General features: G+C 41.4%; 1 protein-coding gene across 2 annotated transcripts in view; it reads left to right on the top strand.

The window, feature by feature from the left end:
• Positions 1-18,112, top strand: part of fgd1 (FYVE, RhoGEF and PH domain containing 1) — a 65,227-nt gene that overhangs the window by 25,530 nt on the left and 21,585 nt on the right. Inside the window, exons 1-4 of one of the 2 annotated variants that reach the window (XM_083554875.1) lie at positions 155-584; positions 15,513-15,725; positions 16,067-16,253; positions 16,387-17,071. In XM_083554875.1, the coding sequence (XP_083411001.1) occupies positions 527-584; positions 15,513-15,725; positions 16,067-16,253; positions 16,387-17,071 (1,143 nt within the window). In that variant the 5' untranslated portion in view covers positions 155-526. Of the gene's footprint in view, positions 1-154; positions 585-15,512; positions 15,726-16,066; positions 16,254-16,386; positions 17,072-18,112 lie in introns of those variants that run through there. The other variant, XM_083554874.1, reaches the window with a different exon arrangement.

Genomic DNA, 18,112 nt, shown 5'->3' with positions numbered 1-18,112 from the left:
TTCCTGCTTCTCTCAGTAGAACATACTGACACTTCAGTCACAACCAGAACCTCCAAACACGTTGCCTAGGCAACAGAGGACCGTTAGTGGGCCAAATGCTCAGTATTAAATAATTCTAACATGGTCGAATCGGGGTGGGCGTGGTTAAGCGTGCAGGAGTGGGCGGGGCCAAGGCGGGTGCGCTTTTCCCCGGTGTTTGAGGCGCTGCTGCTTTCTGCATTAAGCCGGAAAAGGGGTGGGCAGATTTTTCGTTTTGAGTTATTTAATTGATCTTAGCATTTTTTTTTGTTGATCATTATAACTGATTTATTGCTTTTTATTCATCCCTGGATCGCTTCTGAAAGGATTTATTTTATTATAAGAAGCGCCCTGATGGTGCTCCTGAAGATGGCCGGTCGCATCACGAGCGCTTTTCTCAGCATCTCACCTCCTTTGCGCTAAGTTGTGATTTATTCTTCGATTTGTTTTGTATTATTTTTTTAAGCGTGTGTGGGGAACACAGGTCTCCCCTCGTGCTGTATTTTTAATGACCGGATTTGTGCTTTGCTGCGCGATGTACATGGAGAAAACCAGTGTGCTCCGGGGTAAGCGCTCCTCACATTCCTCTTTTTATCTCTTCATTTTTTTAAGCTTATTGTCATTGCATTTGCATATCATTCGGATTATGATTGGAATGAACATACATATGTGTGCAAATAATACTGTCCATCATCTTCACGTCCGTCTTCACCATGCATGCGCTCTGCTTCATCCTCATCATCCTCATCATCCTCATCTTCATCGTTTTCCACCTGCAGCAGAAGCAGCAGCAGCAGCAGCAGCAGCAAAAAAAAAAAAAATATTTCTTGCAGTTATATGCATGTATATGTTTTATCATCTTATCTCATCTAGGATTGTGGATTTTATAAATTTTTTTTTTTTTTTTTGCACTTCATAAATAAGAACAAATGTCTCGTGCATCTTTTCTTCTTCTTTTTTTTTGCACGCTTGTTTTTTTTTTTCTTTAGATGCATTGTAGACATATTTTTTTGGATGCACATTGAGGAAAGATGCAGTCAGGGGATGCAAGAGATGCTGCTGTGCTGCTGCATGCGGTGCGCGCGCCAGCTCGCGCGAGCGGTTGCGCGTGCTTGTGTTCGTGTCCATCGTTAATTTGTGCATGCTTTTAATGGTTAGTCCATTATGCAGGTGTGTGTGTGTGTGTGTGTGTGTGTGTGTGTGTGTGTGTGAGAAAGATGTTGATTCTTAGGGTGGCACATGCCGTGTCCACCTCTAATGCATGTATTTTGTGTGTGTGTGTGTGTGTGTGTGTGTGTGTGTGTGTGTGTGTGTGTGTGAAAGAGAGAGAGAGAGAGAGAGAGAGAGAGAGAGAGAGAGAGAGAGAGAGAGAGAGAGAAAGAGATACTGATTCTCAGGGTGGCACACTGTTGTGTCCATCCCTAATGTGTGGATGCATATCAAGGTTAGTCCATGATGCAGGTGTGTGTGAGTGTGTGTGAGTGTGATTGTGAGTGTGTGTGTGTGTGTGTGTGTGTGTGTGTGTGTGTGTGTGTTTGTGTTTGTGTGTGTGTGAGAGAGAAAGATGCTGATTCTTAGAGTGGCACATGCCGTGTCCACCTCTAATGCATGTAATGTGTGTGTGTGTGTGTGTGTATGTGTGTGTGTGTGTGTGTGTGTGAGAGAGAGAAAGAGAGAGAGAGAGAAAGAGAGAGAGAGAGAGAGATACTGATTCTCAGGGTGGCACACTGTTGTGTCCATCCCTAATGTGTGCATGCATATCAAGGTTAGTCCATAATGCAGGTGTGTGTGTGTGTGTGTGTGTGTGTGTGTGTGTGTGTGTGTGTGTGTGTGTGTGTGTGTGTGTGTGTGTGTGTCTCAGACGCTATCCTATCTCCAGATGCAGTGTTTCTCATGTCACAGGAATCCCATAAATGCCATGAAGGGATAGAAACACGATGCCCACGCTCCCTCTGGTGCCATGTTGTGGTGGGCGTCGTTTTAGCTTCTGTTTTTTTCCCCACTATTCATTCCTTCCTTTTCAAAAGCATCACCACGGATATCACTGAAAAAGTCTAAGCTATCTTTGTAGTGCGTATTGTATTATACACAGCCTTACTCCTCTAGTCATGGTTGCATGAGGGTAATTTTGATTGGCTGGCGTGTCGGATCAGTTACAGGGGATGACGGATGCGTGACGTGCCCATGACAGAGCTGGAAGACCAAATGTCACACACAATCAATCTGATTTTCTGTGTAGAGTTTTAGAATGTGTAAAGTCCGGATGACGAGTCGCATGGGTTGTCGCATGGTTGGTGTTTGATTATCTGTTGTGCACTGATTAGAAACGATTTTGGCAGACACTCTATCAAGGATCCAATCTAAACCCAGATCTGGTGATGATTGTAGGGTTGCAAAATTCCAAGAATTTTCAAGACTGAATACTTTCCAACATAATATATGCAAATTAGTGGGAATAAACTGGGAATTTACAAAATTGCAGGTAAGTCAATAACCGGGAACTTAAATGTAGTTAAAAAAATTAGATTAAATGCAATTTCAGTAAAATTTCTATCTGCACATCCATCAATCACACAGGGTTACTGAGGCCATGCCCCCTGTGTGTGTGTGTGTGTGTGTGTGTGTGGGGGGGGGGGTCTTACAATTACATCAAAGTAAAAAATTTCAATTTTAAAATCTGTATTAATTTGCATGCAACCATTTCCAAACAAAATGTTTGTTTATGTATGTATATGTAAAATGTACAACCATTTCTCGAAATTTTGAATTCATTCCCATAAATCGCCTCAAAATTCACGTAAATTCCTGGTAAAATTCCAACCTTCTTCATTCTTTTCCAAAGTCCCCACATAAATGGAAACGTTCTGTAAAGTTGCTGGAAATTTACCAGAAATTTTCCACCACTTTGCAGCCGTAGATGGTTAAAGGTGAAGGTGGCGGTCCTGAGATTCGAACCGAAAACCTTCCAGCCATCAAAATGACTGAAGTACTGACTCTGACCCTGAAAACATCTTTAATCGTATCAGCGAGAAAAATCTCTCCTTGATGGTTGACAGCATGGTTTTAAATCGAGCGCCGGTGGGGTCTCGTTTGTGCCGTCAGTTCAGTCGCTGGATAAAACGACTGGATAAAAATAGTCTCCAGCCTGCAATTTACAAACAGTCTGTCACTCGATGTAGACACGGTCATACCGAACACGTGTTTGTTTATGTGTTTTTTTCCAATGACTTGACTGCCACACGTTTCTGGACATAAAATAAAATCCAGCTGTATCTCCTCTGTCTAATCCATACATGCATATCACAAACAGATGCCCCCAAGGTTTCCAAGGTGACCCCTTCTTGAAATTGGGTTATTCAGGATTCATGAAATATTCATACCCAGGTCAGATGGATGGCTTGGTCAGCAGAAGGATGACATTTTGATCCATTGATCCTTAAGCACCTGACAGAGCAGCAGGTCGCTTTTGTTGTGCGAGTCCAGATCTATAGATCTGCCCATACAGAGTCAATCAGACACCCGATGTGTCGAGCTCAAGCTCAGGGAATAAAGTAGCTTCACCCAAAGCCAGAAGGAATTCCAGAAATCTTTTTGAGGTTGTTTGTTTTCGATGCAAATGATGCAATAGGGTCAAAAAAAAAGAATCGCATCTGTCGTGACAGGTATAAGGCATTTGTAATAGTATGCTAAAAAAAAACTAGAAAAAATTAATAATAAAACAATAAATTAAGATAGACATTACTATTAGGTTTGCAAAAGGGCTGAAAATTCTGGGAAATCTGGGAAATGTTCCAAGCTGGAAATTTACCAGGAATTTATGGGACTTTTTTTCAGTGTGCTGAAAAAAAAAAAAAAAAAAAATAGAAAAATGAAATAAAGATAAAGACATTACTATTAGGGTTGCAAAGGGGTGGGAAAAAAAACTTTCCAGGAATTTATGGGAATTTACTGGAATGTATAAGAATTCATTAGACAATTTGGGAAATTTATATATATTTATGTACATAAAAGTAAACATTTTGCAAAAAGTTAATTATTTAATTATTATAAGCATATATATATATATATATATATAAAATTCCCTTATATGGTTTGTTTTGCATAACTAGGTAAGGTCCTAGAGCAGAACTGTGCAGGTTGACATTGTCTGGACATTTATAACTACTGATTTGTGCTGAGATTAATAGGAAACGAGAACATGTTTGTACAGCTTTAAAAGAAGAAAATATTTTTCAGGGAAATCCAGTCCTGGTAGTCAAGTTTTATGGGTTTTATATATTTTTTTTCCAAATTGAGCAAATGTTTGTCTGTAAGACGAATCACCCCTGGAACGAATGCCAGAAGCCTGGTTTTCTTAGCTCTCGTCTGCTTACTCAGCCAGTCGTCTGTCTCCATTGTGGAGTCGTCTAAATCCCAGGACACGCAATCCTGTCTGCTGAACTGTTCCTCGTTGCAGATGGCTCGCTGGCTCTCCTGAACGCTCGCTTGCCCAACGCTTGGTTTCTGGTGCGTCCTGTTTGCCTTGAAAGAAAAATGTGTGTGTGTGGGTGGGAGTTTGTGTGAGTGTGTGGGTGGCTGGGTGTGTAGGTGGTTGTGATTTTTGCTCTCTTGATTCATGCACAGCTTCAGGAAGGTTTGACCTTGAGCTCATTCATGCAGCTCTGAGATTTTACCCTTGTGCCGAGCCTCCGTAATTCACAATTCGGCAATTTTTCGTTACAGAATGAAACAAATAGAGGAAACCAAAATTTTTGCGTCATAAATTAATCCCTCTATATGTAGTGCTAATGAATGAGTGGCACAGAGAAACTTTGAAAGGAACCAGGCTTAACCAGGTCTTCATCACCTGATATTTATTCATTCATTAACGTTTAGCGTTGTTAACATTTTCAACGGATCGAAACCTGAATGAAACACTGTTCATAGCAATTGTAGCGGAGCATCTACACAAATCACAGTCCCAATCCATCTCGCAGTCCATCAGTTACCTCTTGGATCTTTAGTCTGTTCATGTGGAACCATCCTCAGCATTAAGCAAGTGGCCACCAATCTCCAACCTCTGCATTCACTCACAGTCGATTTTAAATACATACGTCTTCAAACTGATACGTTCAGCAAATCCATAGATTTTGTTTGAAAATAAAAATCTACAAGGACAATAATATTACGCTCATTTTATTGCTCACCTGCATTAGTGCTGTACCTCAGGACTGTGTGAGGAAATAGGATCAGTTTCAGTGCTTTTTGTCTTTATAGTCTCATACAAGCAGCTGATCAGATGTACAAAAGCTTTACAAATTTTAATTTGTGATTTATCTGTACCTCTATATATATGCAGTATCTCACCGAAGTGACACCCGTAACATTTCAGCCACTATTTCAGTATAATCTTCTCAAGTTACAATATTATAGTAATGAAACTTGGATATATTTTAGTCATTGTGCAGTTTGTGTAGCAGTACAGATTTACTGTCCTCTAAAAATAACAACATACCGCCATATTGTCTAAATAACCGCCAACAAAAGTGAGTACACCCTCAGTGAACATGTCAAAACTGTCCAAAGTGTGAATATTGTGTGTTATCCAGCACTGCTTTAATTCTCCTGGGTATGGAATTCACCAGAGCAGGTTGTTGCTGGGATCCTCTTCCACTTTTCCATAATGACGTCACGGAGCTGCTGGATGTTACACACATGGAGCATCAGCAAGGCTATTGTCATCTTGTCAGTGTGTTTGAGGTCGTTATTTTGTTAAAAAAACGCCGTTCAGCCCGATTTCTAAAGAGAGGGCTTCATGTTCTGCTTCGAAATGTTGGAGTACATGTTGGAATCCATGTTTCCACTCATGAACATGATGCTACCACCACCATGTTTGATTGTAGGCAAGACACAATTTTCTTGGTGCTCCCCACCAGGGCATCACCACACATGCTGGACACCATTTGAGCCAAACAAATATATCTCTGTCTCATTAGACCACAGGATATGGTTCCAGTGATTCATGCTCTTAGACAGGTTTTCCTCAGCAAACTGTTTGTGGGATTTTGTGTGAGCAGCTTCAGAAGAAGCTCCTTCTGGGATGACAGTCTGCAAACCAACTTGTTGCAGTGTGTGGGGTACGGTCTGAGCACTGACAATCAGAACTTCCTCTTCTGAAACTCCTAAATCAATGCTGCAGCACTCATGCTCCTTTTTTTTGAAGCAGCTCCTTCACCTGACGCACAGCACGAGGACTCGACTTCTCTGATGGACCCTTGTGAGGTCTGTTCTGAGTGGAACCCGTCTCAGAAAACCTCTGTATGACCCTGACCACTGTACTGTAACTCAGTTTCAGGGTGCTACTGATCCTCTTACAGCCTCTGCTTTTTGTTGGGAGCAACAATTCTAATTCCCAAATCCTCAGAGTCTTTACCATGAGGTCCATGTAGAACATCCAGTGGTCAGTATGAGAAAATTGAACTCAAAGCAATTTTTTTTTCTGCTCTAATACAAGATACACACATTTGTATGGTTCTGTCAAGCAGACAAGAACATGAAGATGAGGAACAGGACGTGTGGCTTTGCACGTTTACACCACGTACAGCTGTAATGACATTCATTCTTACTGTATGAGATTCCTGTCTGTGATGCAGCTCTCTGTTCTACTGCACTTCTCTATAATATTGATGGTTTCAACAGCCGTTGTGTCATAATGATGGTATTTAGAGGTGGATTGACTCGGGTAGGACACCACTGAAGGCCTTTATCAGTAAAACAAATGTTTTTTAGTAATTAAAAATCTTTCGGTGGAGTTTTAAAATTTTATAATATACCTGAGTAAAGAAAGGACGCCGTGAATAAACGTGTGTTCAGTCAAAGGTTTTAAATTTCGCCTTTTACGTTTATTTATTTGTATTTTTAATAAAATAAATTACACATATATAATTTATAGCCATGTCCGTTGTTATTTTCGAGTGAGCTTAGCTTCGTTGTCATCTTTAACAGGTTCCGCCTTTTTTTTTGGCTTCTCCTATGAACAAGGTCCTTTTTTCTTCATCCAAGGATCAACCAGATGTTTTTTGTTTTCAGCGCCATTCTGTGTAAACCTTAAAGAAAGTAGTAGGAGAATCTCACCTACTGAAAATCTTCTGATATTCTGAAATACCCCCCCAAAAAACAAAGCGAAGAATTTTTTCCACAAATTTCCTGTTATTGAAAATAAATCACAGAATCTGCCTCGTTTTAAGCAAAGCGCTGCTCCAACATGATTGGCTAAACCAAAAGGTGTTTTACTTGTGTTATCCGTTCCTCAGTAGGAAATTGTCTGTGCATTTTCCATGTCAAAACATACATTGATTATAATTTCAATATAATGGAATAATATCGAAATGGTTTTTCATTCTTGTCAGAATGCCAACTATAGATGAGTTTTAGTGTTTTAGCGTTTTATCATTTTGCATTTACGAATCGAATCTCAGGTTTAGCAGACATGTACTTTGTTTTTGTTTTTTTTTGTATTGTATGTACAGTTGGACAGAAAGACCTGAATGGGAAGTGGAGCATGAAAACATCAGTCAGTCAGAATGATGGTTTACTACATAACTAGCAAGACGTTATACACGCTAGCATGTCTTATAAATGCATCGGATCCTTCTAAATGTCATTCTAATGCCACAGGCATTTATATATATATATATATATATATATATATATATATATATATATATATATATATATATATATATATATATATATATATATATATGTGTGTGTGTGTGTGTGTGTGTGTGTGTGTGTGTGTGTGTGTGTGTGTATAAACACACTATGTGGACAAATGTTTGTGGAAACCTGACCATAAGATTTGTGCTTCTTTTTGAAAATTCCATTTCACATTTAGTCCACATTCAGTTTTATAGTATCCTCCACTGTTCTTGGACGATGTTCCACTAGATTTTGGAGTGTGTTTGTGGAGATTTGTGGAGATCCATTCAACAAGAAGGGTGTTAGTAAAGTCAGGTACTGAAAAGCATTTATTTGTCACATGTACATTACAGCACAGTAAAATTATTTTCTTCACATATCACCGCTTGTTTAAGAAAGTTGGGATTAGAGCGCAGTCTCAGCACAGAGGGTTCCTACCTGGTAACCAGGTAACAGGCTCATACCAGTTAACATGGAGGGGATCCACATCTGCCTCGTGCAGACTCACCAGTGGTGTCCCACAAGGCTCGGTACTTGGGTTAAGTGCCTTGCTCAAGGGCCCGAGTGTGGCAGCTTGGCGATCCCAGGGCTTGAACCCCTTCACTTCCAATCAGTACCCCAGCGCCTTAACCACCCAGCTACCACTCAGTATTCAGTCAGCATTCACATTCATCCTTTAAGGTGTTTAATAGTGTTAATAAAAGATCTTCCACGCCAACCCATGTAAACCATATCTTCATGCAACTCTCTTTGTGCACAGGGGCATTGTGCTTCCACAAGTTTGTGGTAACATTTCGAAAAAGAACCACATATGGCTGGAAACGTCTGGGTGTCCCAGTCCTTTTGTCTCTATAGTATTAGAGGGCTACTAAAACAGATCTACAAAAGAAGACAGATTAAAAGACTGTAATTTGTGCTTTCTGAGAAAGAGCAGACAGAGACTGTGGAATGAAAGAGAGAGGGAGAGTATTTATCCATCTGTTTAGATGTTTGAATGACGTAGACTGGTTTAGAGAGTGCAAAGCGCAGGAGGGGGGGACTAACGTAAAATATCTCTCCTCTGTCTGATTTCTTGACGACTATTGAACAATATGTATTGTGTGTGGTACATAAGTTTCCTCTACACGTTTAGGTGTTAGAACTCGGACCTGTTTGTGTTTGCGTATTTGAAGGCGTCTAGGATTACGAGGATGCGTCTGCAGTAGCACGTGACCTTCTGTATCGCATTTCAAAAGCCATCGTTCCGCATCAGCTGTGAAAACACTCGACACTCGAATGGGGCTCCTATGTATACGTCCCGTAAATAACTCGTGATTCCGAGACTGCAAATATTTGACGCATCTCTCTTGTAATCCGCGTCGGGGTCCAGTCTAAACATCCGCATGCTGCCGAGCGCTGAAGTGTTTTAGAGAAGGTTTGAGAAGTAAAACAAGGAATCAAAAAAAAGCAAACCCAGAAGACACTGAGCGGTTGAGTCTGCGGCTGGGATAGCTTTGTTTTTCCCCTCCTCTCCTGTTTTTTTTTTTTTCCATTCAAGGCAGTTTATTATTTTTTTTTTACGGAGCATGTGGAAGTCATTTCAGATCCCAGCCTGCAGAAGTGGGTACGAGTGTTGTCATATGGAACCAATTACCTCTGGGTAATGGCAGATTTTTTTTTCGCCTTTTTGTATAAAAAGAAATTGCAGCATCACACGGGTAGTGTGGACACCATTCGACCTGTCTGTGGCACTTCCATGCCAGAATCTTTTTAGAAGGTATATAAATATATTTATTAATGCAACGATGGGAGAGTTGGACCGCTGCGCAAAGTCTTCTCCAGCACATCCCAAAGATTCTCAATGCGGTGAAGATCTGGACTCTGTGGTGGCCAATCCATGTGTGAAAATGATCACTCATGCTCCCTGAACCACTCTTTCACAATTTAAGCCCGATGAATCCTGGCATTGTCATCTTGGAATATAGAATATGCCATCAGGAAAGAAAAAATCCATTCATCATTCAGTATATTCAGGTAGTCAGTTAACCTCATTCTTTGGGCACATAACGTTGCTGAACCAAGACCTGACCAACTGCAGCAACCTCAGATCATCGCACTGCCCCCACAGGCTTGTACAGTAGGCACTAGGCATGATGGGTGCATCAGTTTATCCGCCTCTCTTCTTACCCTGGTGCGCCCATCATTCTGGAAAGGGTAAATCTGGACTCATCAGACCCCATGACCTTCTTCCATTGCTCCAAAGTTTAATCTTTATGCTGCCTAGCAAATTGAAGCCTTTTTTTGGCATCACTGATAAGTGGGGCTGGTAGCAGGAGGTGGTAGCTCAGTGGTTAAGGCATTGCACTTTGGATCGAAAGGTCACAGGTTCAAATCCAAGCAGCCACTGCTGGGCCCTTGAGCAAGGCCCTTAACCCTGCTCAGTTGTAAGTTGCTCTGGATAAGGGCGTCTGCCAAATAATGTAAATGTAAGTGGTTTATTTAAGGCTACACAGCTGTTTAGATCCAATCCAATCAGGTCCTTTCGCATTGTAAATGTGGAAACTTAGCTGTGAGTTCTACTGCTGTTTTTTCGACGATTTGATTTCACCAAATGTTTAAGTGATCATTCACGATCACGAATCGTGATTCAAGATTTTGTTACCGACCACATTTATGTGATCAATATTGTGTTGGACAGTTCTTAACCCACTTTTAGTAGTTTCAGCAATCTCTTTAGATGTTTTCTTTGCTTGATGCGTACAAATAATTTAACAGAAACAGATTAACATCTTTTCCATGACCTCAGGACAAGTCTTTTCGACATGGTTGTTCAAGAAATGACAAGCTACTCACTGCATCAGTTAGGCTAGCTAAAACATGTTGCTAGCTAAAACATAATCATCCATGCAGTAATTATCCAACGGGAGGCTCTTAACAATTTGCTAAGTTCAATCCAGGTGGTGAATTTTTTTTTTGGGGGGGATCGGCAGTGTGTATAAATACACAAATTAAACTGAATAAATAAAATTTAATTAATGGTAAAATGTTATTAAATGGTTTAAATTTGTTAGACCCCATTTGGTTAATACAGATGTGTATATAAATGTGTGTGTGTGTGTGTGTGTGTGTGTGTGTGTGTGTGTGTGTGTGTGTGTGTGTGTGTGTGGTGTAATACAATTTTCTAAAGATATGATCTACATAACTTTTCAACTTACTTCAGCATATTTAAACAAATGTCTTCATTCCTTCCACTCTTTATTTCTTCACTCCCTTGTTATGCGGAATTATCTGGATTTTCTCCTTTTAAGAGAAATTCTTGAAGCTGGACATAAAATGCAATATATATATATATATATTCCCAGAACATTATTCTTCAGGGTCTATTTTGTTTGCCAGTGTAGTCCTGGATCAGTTCCCCGAAGCTCCCTTGTTTCTCAGAAGTCGTTACGCGACGGGAGCCGTGAAGTGTTGGGATTGATTGAGCCGCTGAACAGGCGAATCATAACACAGCATGGCTACGCTGTAGGCCGATGCTCTAACACACTGACCTACATAATCCACTCCAGGCGTGCCGCGTTCTCGCTGTTCACGTTTTCAGACTTTCCAACAAGCTGCAGGCCGTTCGAGCTAAATGACACGGAAATTGCCCGGCTGTCAACGTAGCCTAAAACGTAGCATAAAATACGGTAATGCTGCCTACTGAATGAACTCAGAATAGAAAAAGCTTGTGAGATACATAAAATCTGTTAATTGTGACAAATACTTTACTGCATTTGTGTGCAGAACAATATCATACAATCCATCCTATCACATTTCCATGTTCAGTCCTTATTTGCTGTTCTAATGATCTTGCACCCTCATATCTCTCTGGCTTGCTTCATGCTTACATCCCAAAGCGCACTCTCAGATCTTCTTCATTTGTTTCCCTCGTTGTGACGTTCTGACCACTTTTAAATCATGCCTTAAAACTCATCTGCTTAGGTGAGCTTTTTCTGAGTTTGTCTTGATTTTGTGATTTACACTCAGTTGTACTGTGTCTTTGAGTGTTTTGAGAGGTGCCTTTAAATAAAATGTATTATTCGTATTATTTAATAATAAGATCCGTTCCTCTGCCAAGATGTTCCACTAGATTTTCGAGTGTGCTTGTTGAGATTTGTGTGAGTTTGATTTAGACAGAAGGGCATTCAGGAGGTGAGAAGAGGAGGAGGTCAGCGTTTCAGTTCATTCATGTTCAACCTGTGGTGAGGTCATAGCAGGAGATCTTCCACTTCAACCAATGGAAAGCATATCTTTATAGAGCTGGCTTTCTGCACAGGAGCATTTTCATGCTAGGACAGGTTTGGGACTTGTAGTTCAAGTGAAGGGAAAACATCACGCAAAGACGTCCTACACCGATATCCGATTTGGTGTGGGAAGTAGTTTTGTCCAAATAGTTTTGTCTTTAAAATGTATATATATACAGTGGGTATGGAAAGTATTCAGACCCCGTTAAATTTTTCACTTTTTGTTATATTGCAGCCATTTGCTAAAATCATTTAAGTTCATTTCTTTTCCTCATGAATGTACACATAGCACCCCATACTGACAGAAAAACACAGAATTGTTGACCTTTTTGCAGATTTATTAAAAAAGAAAAACTGAAATATCACATGGTCCTAAGTATTCAGACCCTTTGCTGTGACACTCATATATTTAACTCAGGTGCTCTCCATTTCTTCTGATCATCCTTGAGATGGTTCTACACCTTCATTTGAGTCCAGAAATTTTTGATTATACTGATTGGACTTGATTAGGAAAGCCACACACCTGTTTATATAAGACCTTACAGATCACAATGCATGTCAGAGCAAATGAGAATCATTAAGGTCAAAGGAACTGCCTGAAGAGCTCAGAGACAGAATTGTGGCAAGGCACAGATCTGGCCAAGGTTCCAAAATTTTTTTTGCTGCACTTAAGGTTCCTAAGAGCACAGTGGCCTCCATAATCCTCAAATGGAAGACGTTTGGGACGACCAGAACCCTTCCTAGAGCTGGCCGACCGGCCAAACTGAGCTATCGGGGGAGAAGAGCCTTGGTGAGAGAGGTAAAGAAGAACCCAAAGATCACTGTGGCTGAGCTCCAGAGATGCAGTCGGGAGATGGGAGAAAGTTGTAGAAAGTCATCCATCACTGCAGCCCTTCACCAGTGGGGCTTTATAGCAGAGTGGCCCGACGGAAGCCTCTCCTCAGTGCAGGACACATGAAAACCCGCATGGAGTTCTCCAAGATCGTGAGAAATAAGATTCTCTGGTCTGATGAGACCAAGATAGAACTTTTTGGCCTTAATTCTAAGCGGTATGTGTGGAGAAAACCAGGCACTGCTCATCACCTGTCCAGTACAGTCTCAACAATGAAGCATGGTGGTGGCAGCATCATGCTGTGGGGGTGTTTTTCAGCTGCAGGGACAGGACGACTGGTTGCAATCAAGGGAAAGATGAATGCGGCCAAGCACAGGGATATCCTGGACGAAAACCTTCTCCAGAGTGCTTTGGACCTCAGACTGGGCTGAAGGTTTACCTTGCAACAAGACAATGACCCTAAGCACACAGCTACAATAACGATGGAGTGGCTTCACAACAACTCCGTGACTGTTCTTGAATGGCCCAGCCAGAGCAATGACTTAAACCCAATTGAGCATCTCTGGAGAGACCTAAAAATAGCTGTCCACCAATGTTTACCGTCCAACTTGACAGAACTGGAGAGGATCTGCAAGGAGGAATGGCAGAGGATCCCTGAATCCAGGTGTGAAAAACTTGTTGCAGCCTTCCCAAAAAGACTCATTGCTGTATTAGATCAAAAGGGTGCTTCTACTAAATACTGAGCAAAGGGTCTGAATACTTAGGACCATGTGATATTTTAGTTTTTCTTTTTTAATAAATCTGCAACAGTGTCAACAATTCTGTGTTTTTCTGTCAGTATTGGGTGCTATGTGTACATTAATGAGGAAAAGAAATGAACTTAAATGATTTTAGCAAATGGCTGCAAAATAAAAAAGAGTGAAAAATTTAAGGGGGTCTGAATACTTTCCGTACCCACTGTATATATATATATATATATATATATATATATATATATATATATATATATATATATATATATATATATAAACTCATTGCTAGCACAATCACAGCCGCTAGCAGCGATTTAGGGGTCCAAGCACTCTAGCTATTGCGATTAAATGTTAAAACATGCAAGTTCTGACTCCTTTTTTTTTGTCACGAGATCGTAATTTATATAATGGATGTTTTCATTTTACCGAAGGAGACGTTTATTAGTCGAACGCCTCCGTGTTTGTCAGAGTAATTACAGACTTTAAAGAATAGAAATTGCTTTTTCGCTTCCACTCGTTGTTGTTTTTTTTTTTACATGTCAATTTCAGAGCACAAGTAAAAAAACTGGATCAAAAGCCAGTGGCGGTGTTTAATCCACGGCGCTGTCAGGATTCGGCGTCCCCGTGGGTATTCCGTCGCGTGTCACGATCGTAAAAAATAAATCTCTCGGCTGTCTGCGAACGTCGCCGTAAGACTGTGATCCGAAAGTAGCGAACACGTTGATCAAAGTCGGTTTATTTGGATTTGCATTTGAATTGTTGGATTCCTTTCATCTGCCGCTTTTCTGTGTATCTCCTCGTGTCAAGTAGCAACCAGTGAGAAATGCTTGTTCTGAACTCAGCCTTTCTGTATACACGAAACCCTGAGAGAAATTATATGTTTATGACTGCATGTACACAAAGAAATGTCGAGCTTCACTGTAGGGACAAAAGTTTGTGAAAGATTGCTATGTGCTTTTTTTTAAACATCCGATTCCACATTTAGTCCCCGTTTTCTCTTATAATAACCTTCTCAGAAGGTGAGATGTTCCACTAGATTTTGTGGAGGTTTTGTGCTCATTCAGCCATTTAGTGAAGGAGCTCTTCTCTTTCAGTCGCCGTGTTTTCTCTTTTAAAAACACAATAAAAGCCACTGTAAGTGTCTGTTTATTTGAATAAGAATCAGATGAAAGTTCTGAAGTACGATGTCCATATGATGAGATTTTAATAACTACCTATTAAGTATATTAGTGCTCATATGCTTTTATAATAAGCTCTACTGTTCTGGGAATGTGAGATGTTCCACTAGATTTTGTGGAGATTTGTGCTCATACAGCTACGAGTGCTGATTTGGGTGAGGTGAGGGGGCCTGGGGTGCAGTCAGCGTCCAAAGGTGTTCAGTAGGGTTTAAAGCTCTGTAGGAGGAGATCTTCCACATCTTTCAGGACATATAAAGCATATCTTCAGGGAATTGGGTTTTGTGCACAGGCGCATTGTCATTCTAGAACAGGTCTGAGTCTCGTAGTTGAATAGACGTCCAAGTTTGTGGTAAATGTTTGTGGGAGGTGGACATATGACCGGAAAAATCAGGTGTCCCAATATTTTTGTTAGTATAGTGTAAAAGTCTTGGCTGTAGGATGCAGTCATTTTCCAGTAGACACCTGAAAAATACGCGTTTCCCTGTTCTCAGCTAAAGCAATGGTCAATGCCGCTTGCTCCACGTTTAGACGTAAGATGAAGTACAGCTCCGGCATCTTCTTTTTCGAACAATTTATTCAAACAAAAAATAACTGAAAAAATGTTGGTCTCGCTCCAATATCCTTAAAGATAAAATAAGATAAAAAATATTACGTAATGACGTCTAGTAAACAATACAAAATGAAATTGGAGCTTCAGTTTCCATAACAAAAGTCTAAATGTTTACTCCAGAATAACAGCTGTCTCGAAAAATGAATGAGATTTTAAATACTCTGTAATTGTCTCTCTCAGGCTCGTCCACATCCAGTCCTCGGCTCTTGACAAAGAGTCTTTCTCTAGAGCCAGGCCCATGTCCGGGAGCCCACGAGGCCCCTCAGCGTCTCTGTTCGGATCCAGGGCCCCTGGGACTGCAGCACTGCAATGGCACAAGCGAAAACGAGCCCCAAAACGCCCCACCTTTGCCCCCTAAAACACGGCCGCCGTTACCCGGTCCAAAACCACAAGGTGGGTTTTTTGTCAAAGCATACAGTATTTCTGCTAAATAGTTGTTTTTACATGTTTTACTAAAATATATATATTTTAAATGCATTTGGTAGATTTCATGCAGGAAAAAAATCATTTAGGGATGTGCTGATATTAAAAAGTAAGCAGTGTGTATATATACCACAGCAATTTTCCCACCACATTTACATTGTATTTATATGTTTATAGATGATGCTGTAAATAAATCAGATAAAATTAAATCTGGTTAAAACAGCAATACAGACAAGGTCACGCTTAGATACGGTCACATGACCCGGTCAGACTTACAGCAGCGATCGTTGTATTGATTTTGTCTCGCTCAGTGCCCCCGAAACCACCGCATCTTCAACAACAGAGCGGCCGCCGTCCCCGGCCCCCGGACAAACCCCTGCCCCCGCCTCCGTCCCGCCCTCTCCCAGTGGACCCTCGCCAATCACGGACAGGCCTCCCGCGGGAAGAGGGAAGCTCCTCCCCGACATGTGTCCTGTCTCTCATAGAGAGATTCGAAAGGTAAAAAGCGCATGACATTGTTTTGACGTTCCTGTTCCTGTAATGTAATTATCAGATTGTTGTCCTGCAGCACGAGCAGAACCACTCCCAGTCTTGCGTTGCTGTAAATTGTTCTTGTTTTGTGTATTTTCAGGGAGCAAATTATCATGGTGCCTGATATCACAGGCGGAGTGATGTCTATGCCTCGGGTACCCGAACCGCAGCCTGTTACGGACTCTGTTCTGCCCTGCACTTTCCTCGACGAGCCTATGGAACCTCCTCTTCAGAATGAGCAGGAGAAGGAAACACAGGAACTGGAGATGGAAAAAGAAGACAAAGTCAAAGAGGAAGAGAAAGACAGAGTACAGGAGGACATAGAGAACGATGATAAGGATTTGGGAGCCTCGTGCTCAGAAAAGCGCCTCTCCACCGAGTCCGGCTACGGCGCCTCCGACAAACTCCTGGACGCGATGGAGATGAGAGAGCTCAGCCAATCGGAAATCCCGCCCGATCGCCTGTCTCTTCCTCCGCAGCAAACGGACACCAAACTGGCCAACCGGGACAGCGGCATCGACAGCATCAGCTCTCCGTCTCACAGCGAGGAGCTCTGCTTCGCCGGCGACGACAGAGAGGTGTGCATGTCTCTTCCTCGTTTGTCCTCGTCTTCCTCGTGCGGTTGTGTCGAAGGACCGGCCGGAGAAGGAGTTGTCGCTGGCGTGGAGGAGGGAACCAGAGACTCGGAGGGAGACAGCGATTTGGAAGAAGGAAGCGGGGATGAGAGCGAGAATGCAATGGCCATGCAGCCTCAACCCAAAGCCGAGAGACAGGACTCTGTTGAGGTGGGATTTTTTTTTAGGAAACTCTAATTAGAAATACATTTTTTACTACCTATTTTTGCGTCAGAATAAACCATATACATTGTTACTGATAGTGAGGAGAGATACAATTGTAACACTGTTGAACTAAATTCGTGCCTATTGTTATATAGTTCGCTTGCTACCGCGTGACCAGAAATGCACACTTGTGCCGGTGTGGGTGAAGCCGTGCAACAAGAAGTGACATTTTTAAAATGTCATTTGTTACAGTAGTAGAGCAGGAGCCCTTTTTTAAAACGCAGCCTTTATTCAGATTGAATAAAACCCTTTTGCGTATTTCACAGTCGAAGCCTTTTTTTGGGCAGAGCAAAGCAATCAGGTTTGACTACAAACCAAAACAATGGGTTTGAGATCTTTATTTCACCGGTAAACATTGCATGATTTTGTTTCGTCCCTGGCGAAAGACGATTAACGTGAACCGAACGTGGTAATTTTTTGGCTCCTAAACAGTGGTCCTACATCATACAATGAGAGACGGCCATTATCATGGTCTTGCAACCAAAGAAATTTTGAAATCTCCCGGTTGCTCTTATGTCCTAGGTCTGTTTGCTCTTATGTCCTAGGTCTACTAATTAGCCAATAGAAATACAGCACAAAATGACTCACTGATCAACGCAACATTTAGCTAAAATTTAAATACCGCAGAAGTGAAAAGATCTGAAGGGAATACCATTATGTGGGCCTTCAATAAGGAAGAAACCCTTGTGGAGTTGTAGCAGCAAAGGTCTACCTCAAGGTCTCTTTGCCAAATCCCAAACTGGCCTCTTTTCTCCGCCATGACTGGGTCCACAAAAAAACACAATTCCCAAAGCTACGAGTGCATGCTGATGACATTTAATAGTAATATACCATACTTTTATATCTGTAGTCTACGATTCAATCAAATAGTGATGTGCATCTCCACAACAGAAGCCATTTTGATTCGCATGTCGATGCAGAGCCAACGATACGATGCATTAAAGATACATATGAAGCAGCTAATGATGCGGTACGATTCACCACTAT

This window comes from Silurus aristotelis, assembly GCF_946808225.1.
Source record: "Silurus aristotelis genome assembly, chromosome: 11".
Lineage (NCBI taxonomy): Eukaryota > Metazoa > Chordata > Actinopteri > Siluriformes > Siluridae > Silurus > Silurus aristotelis.
This window is presented reverse-complemented; position numbering and strand designations above follow the sequence as displayed.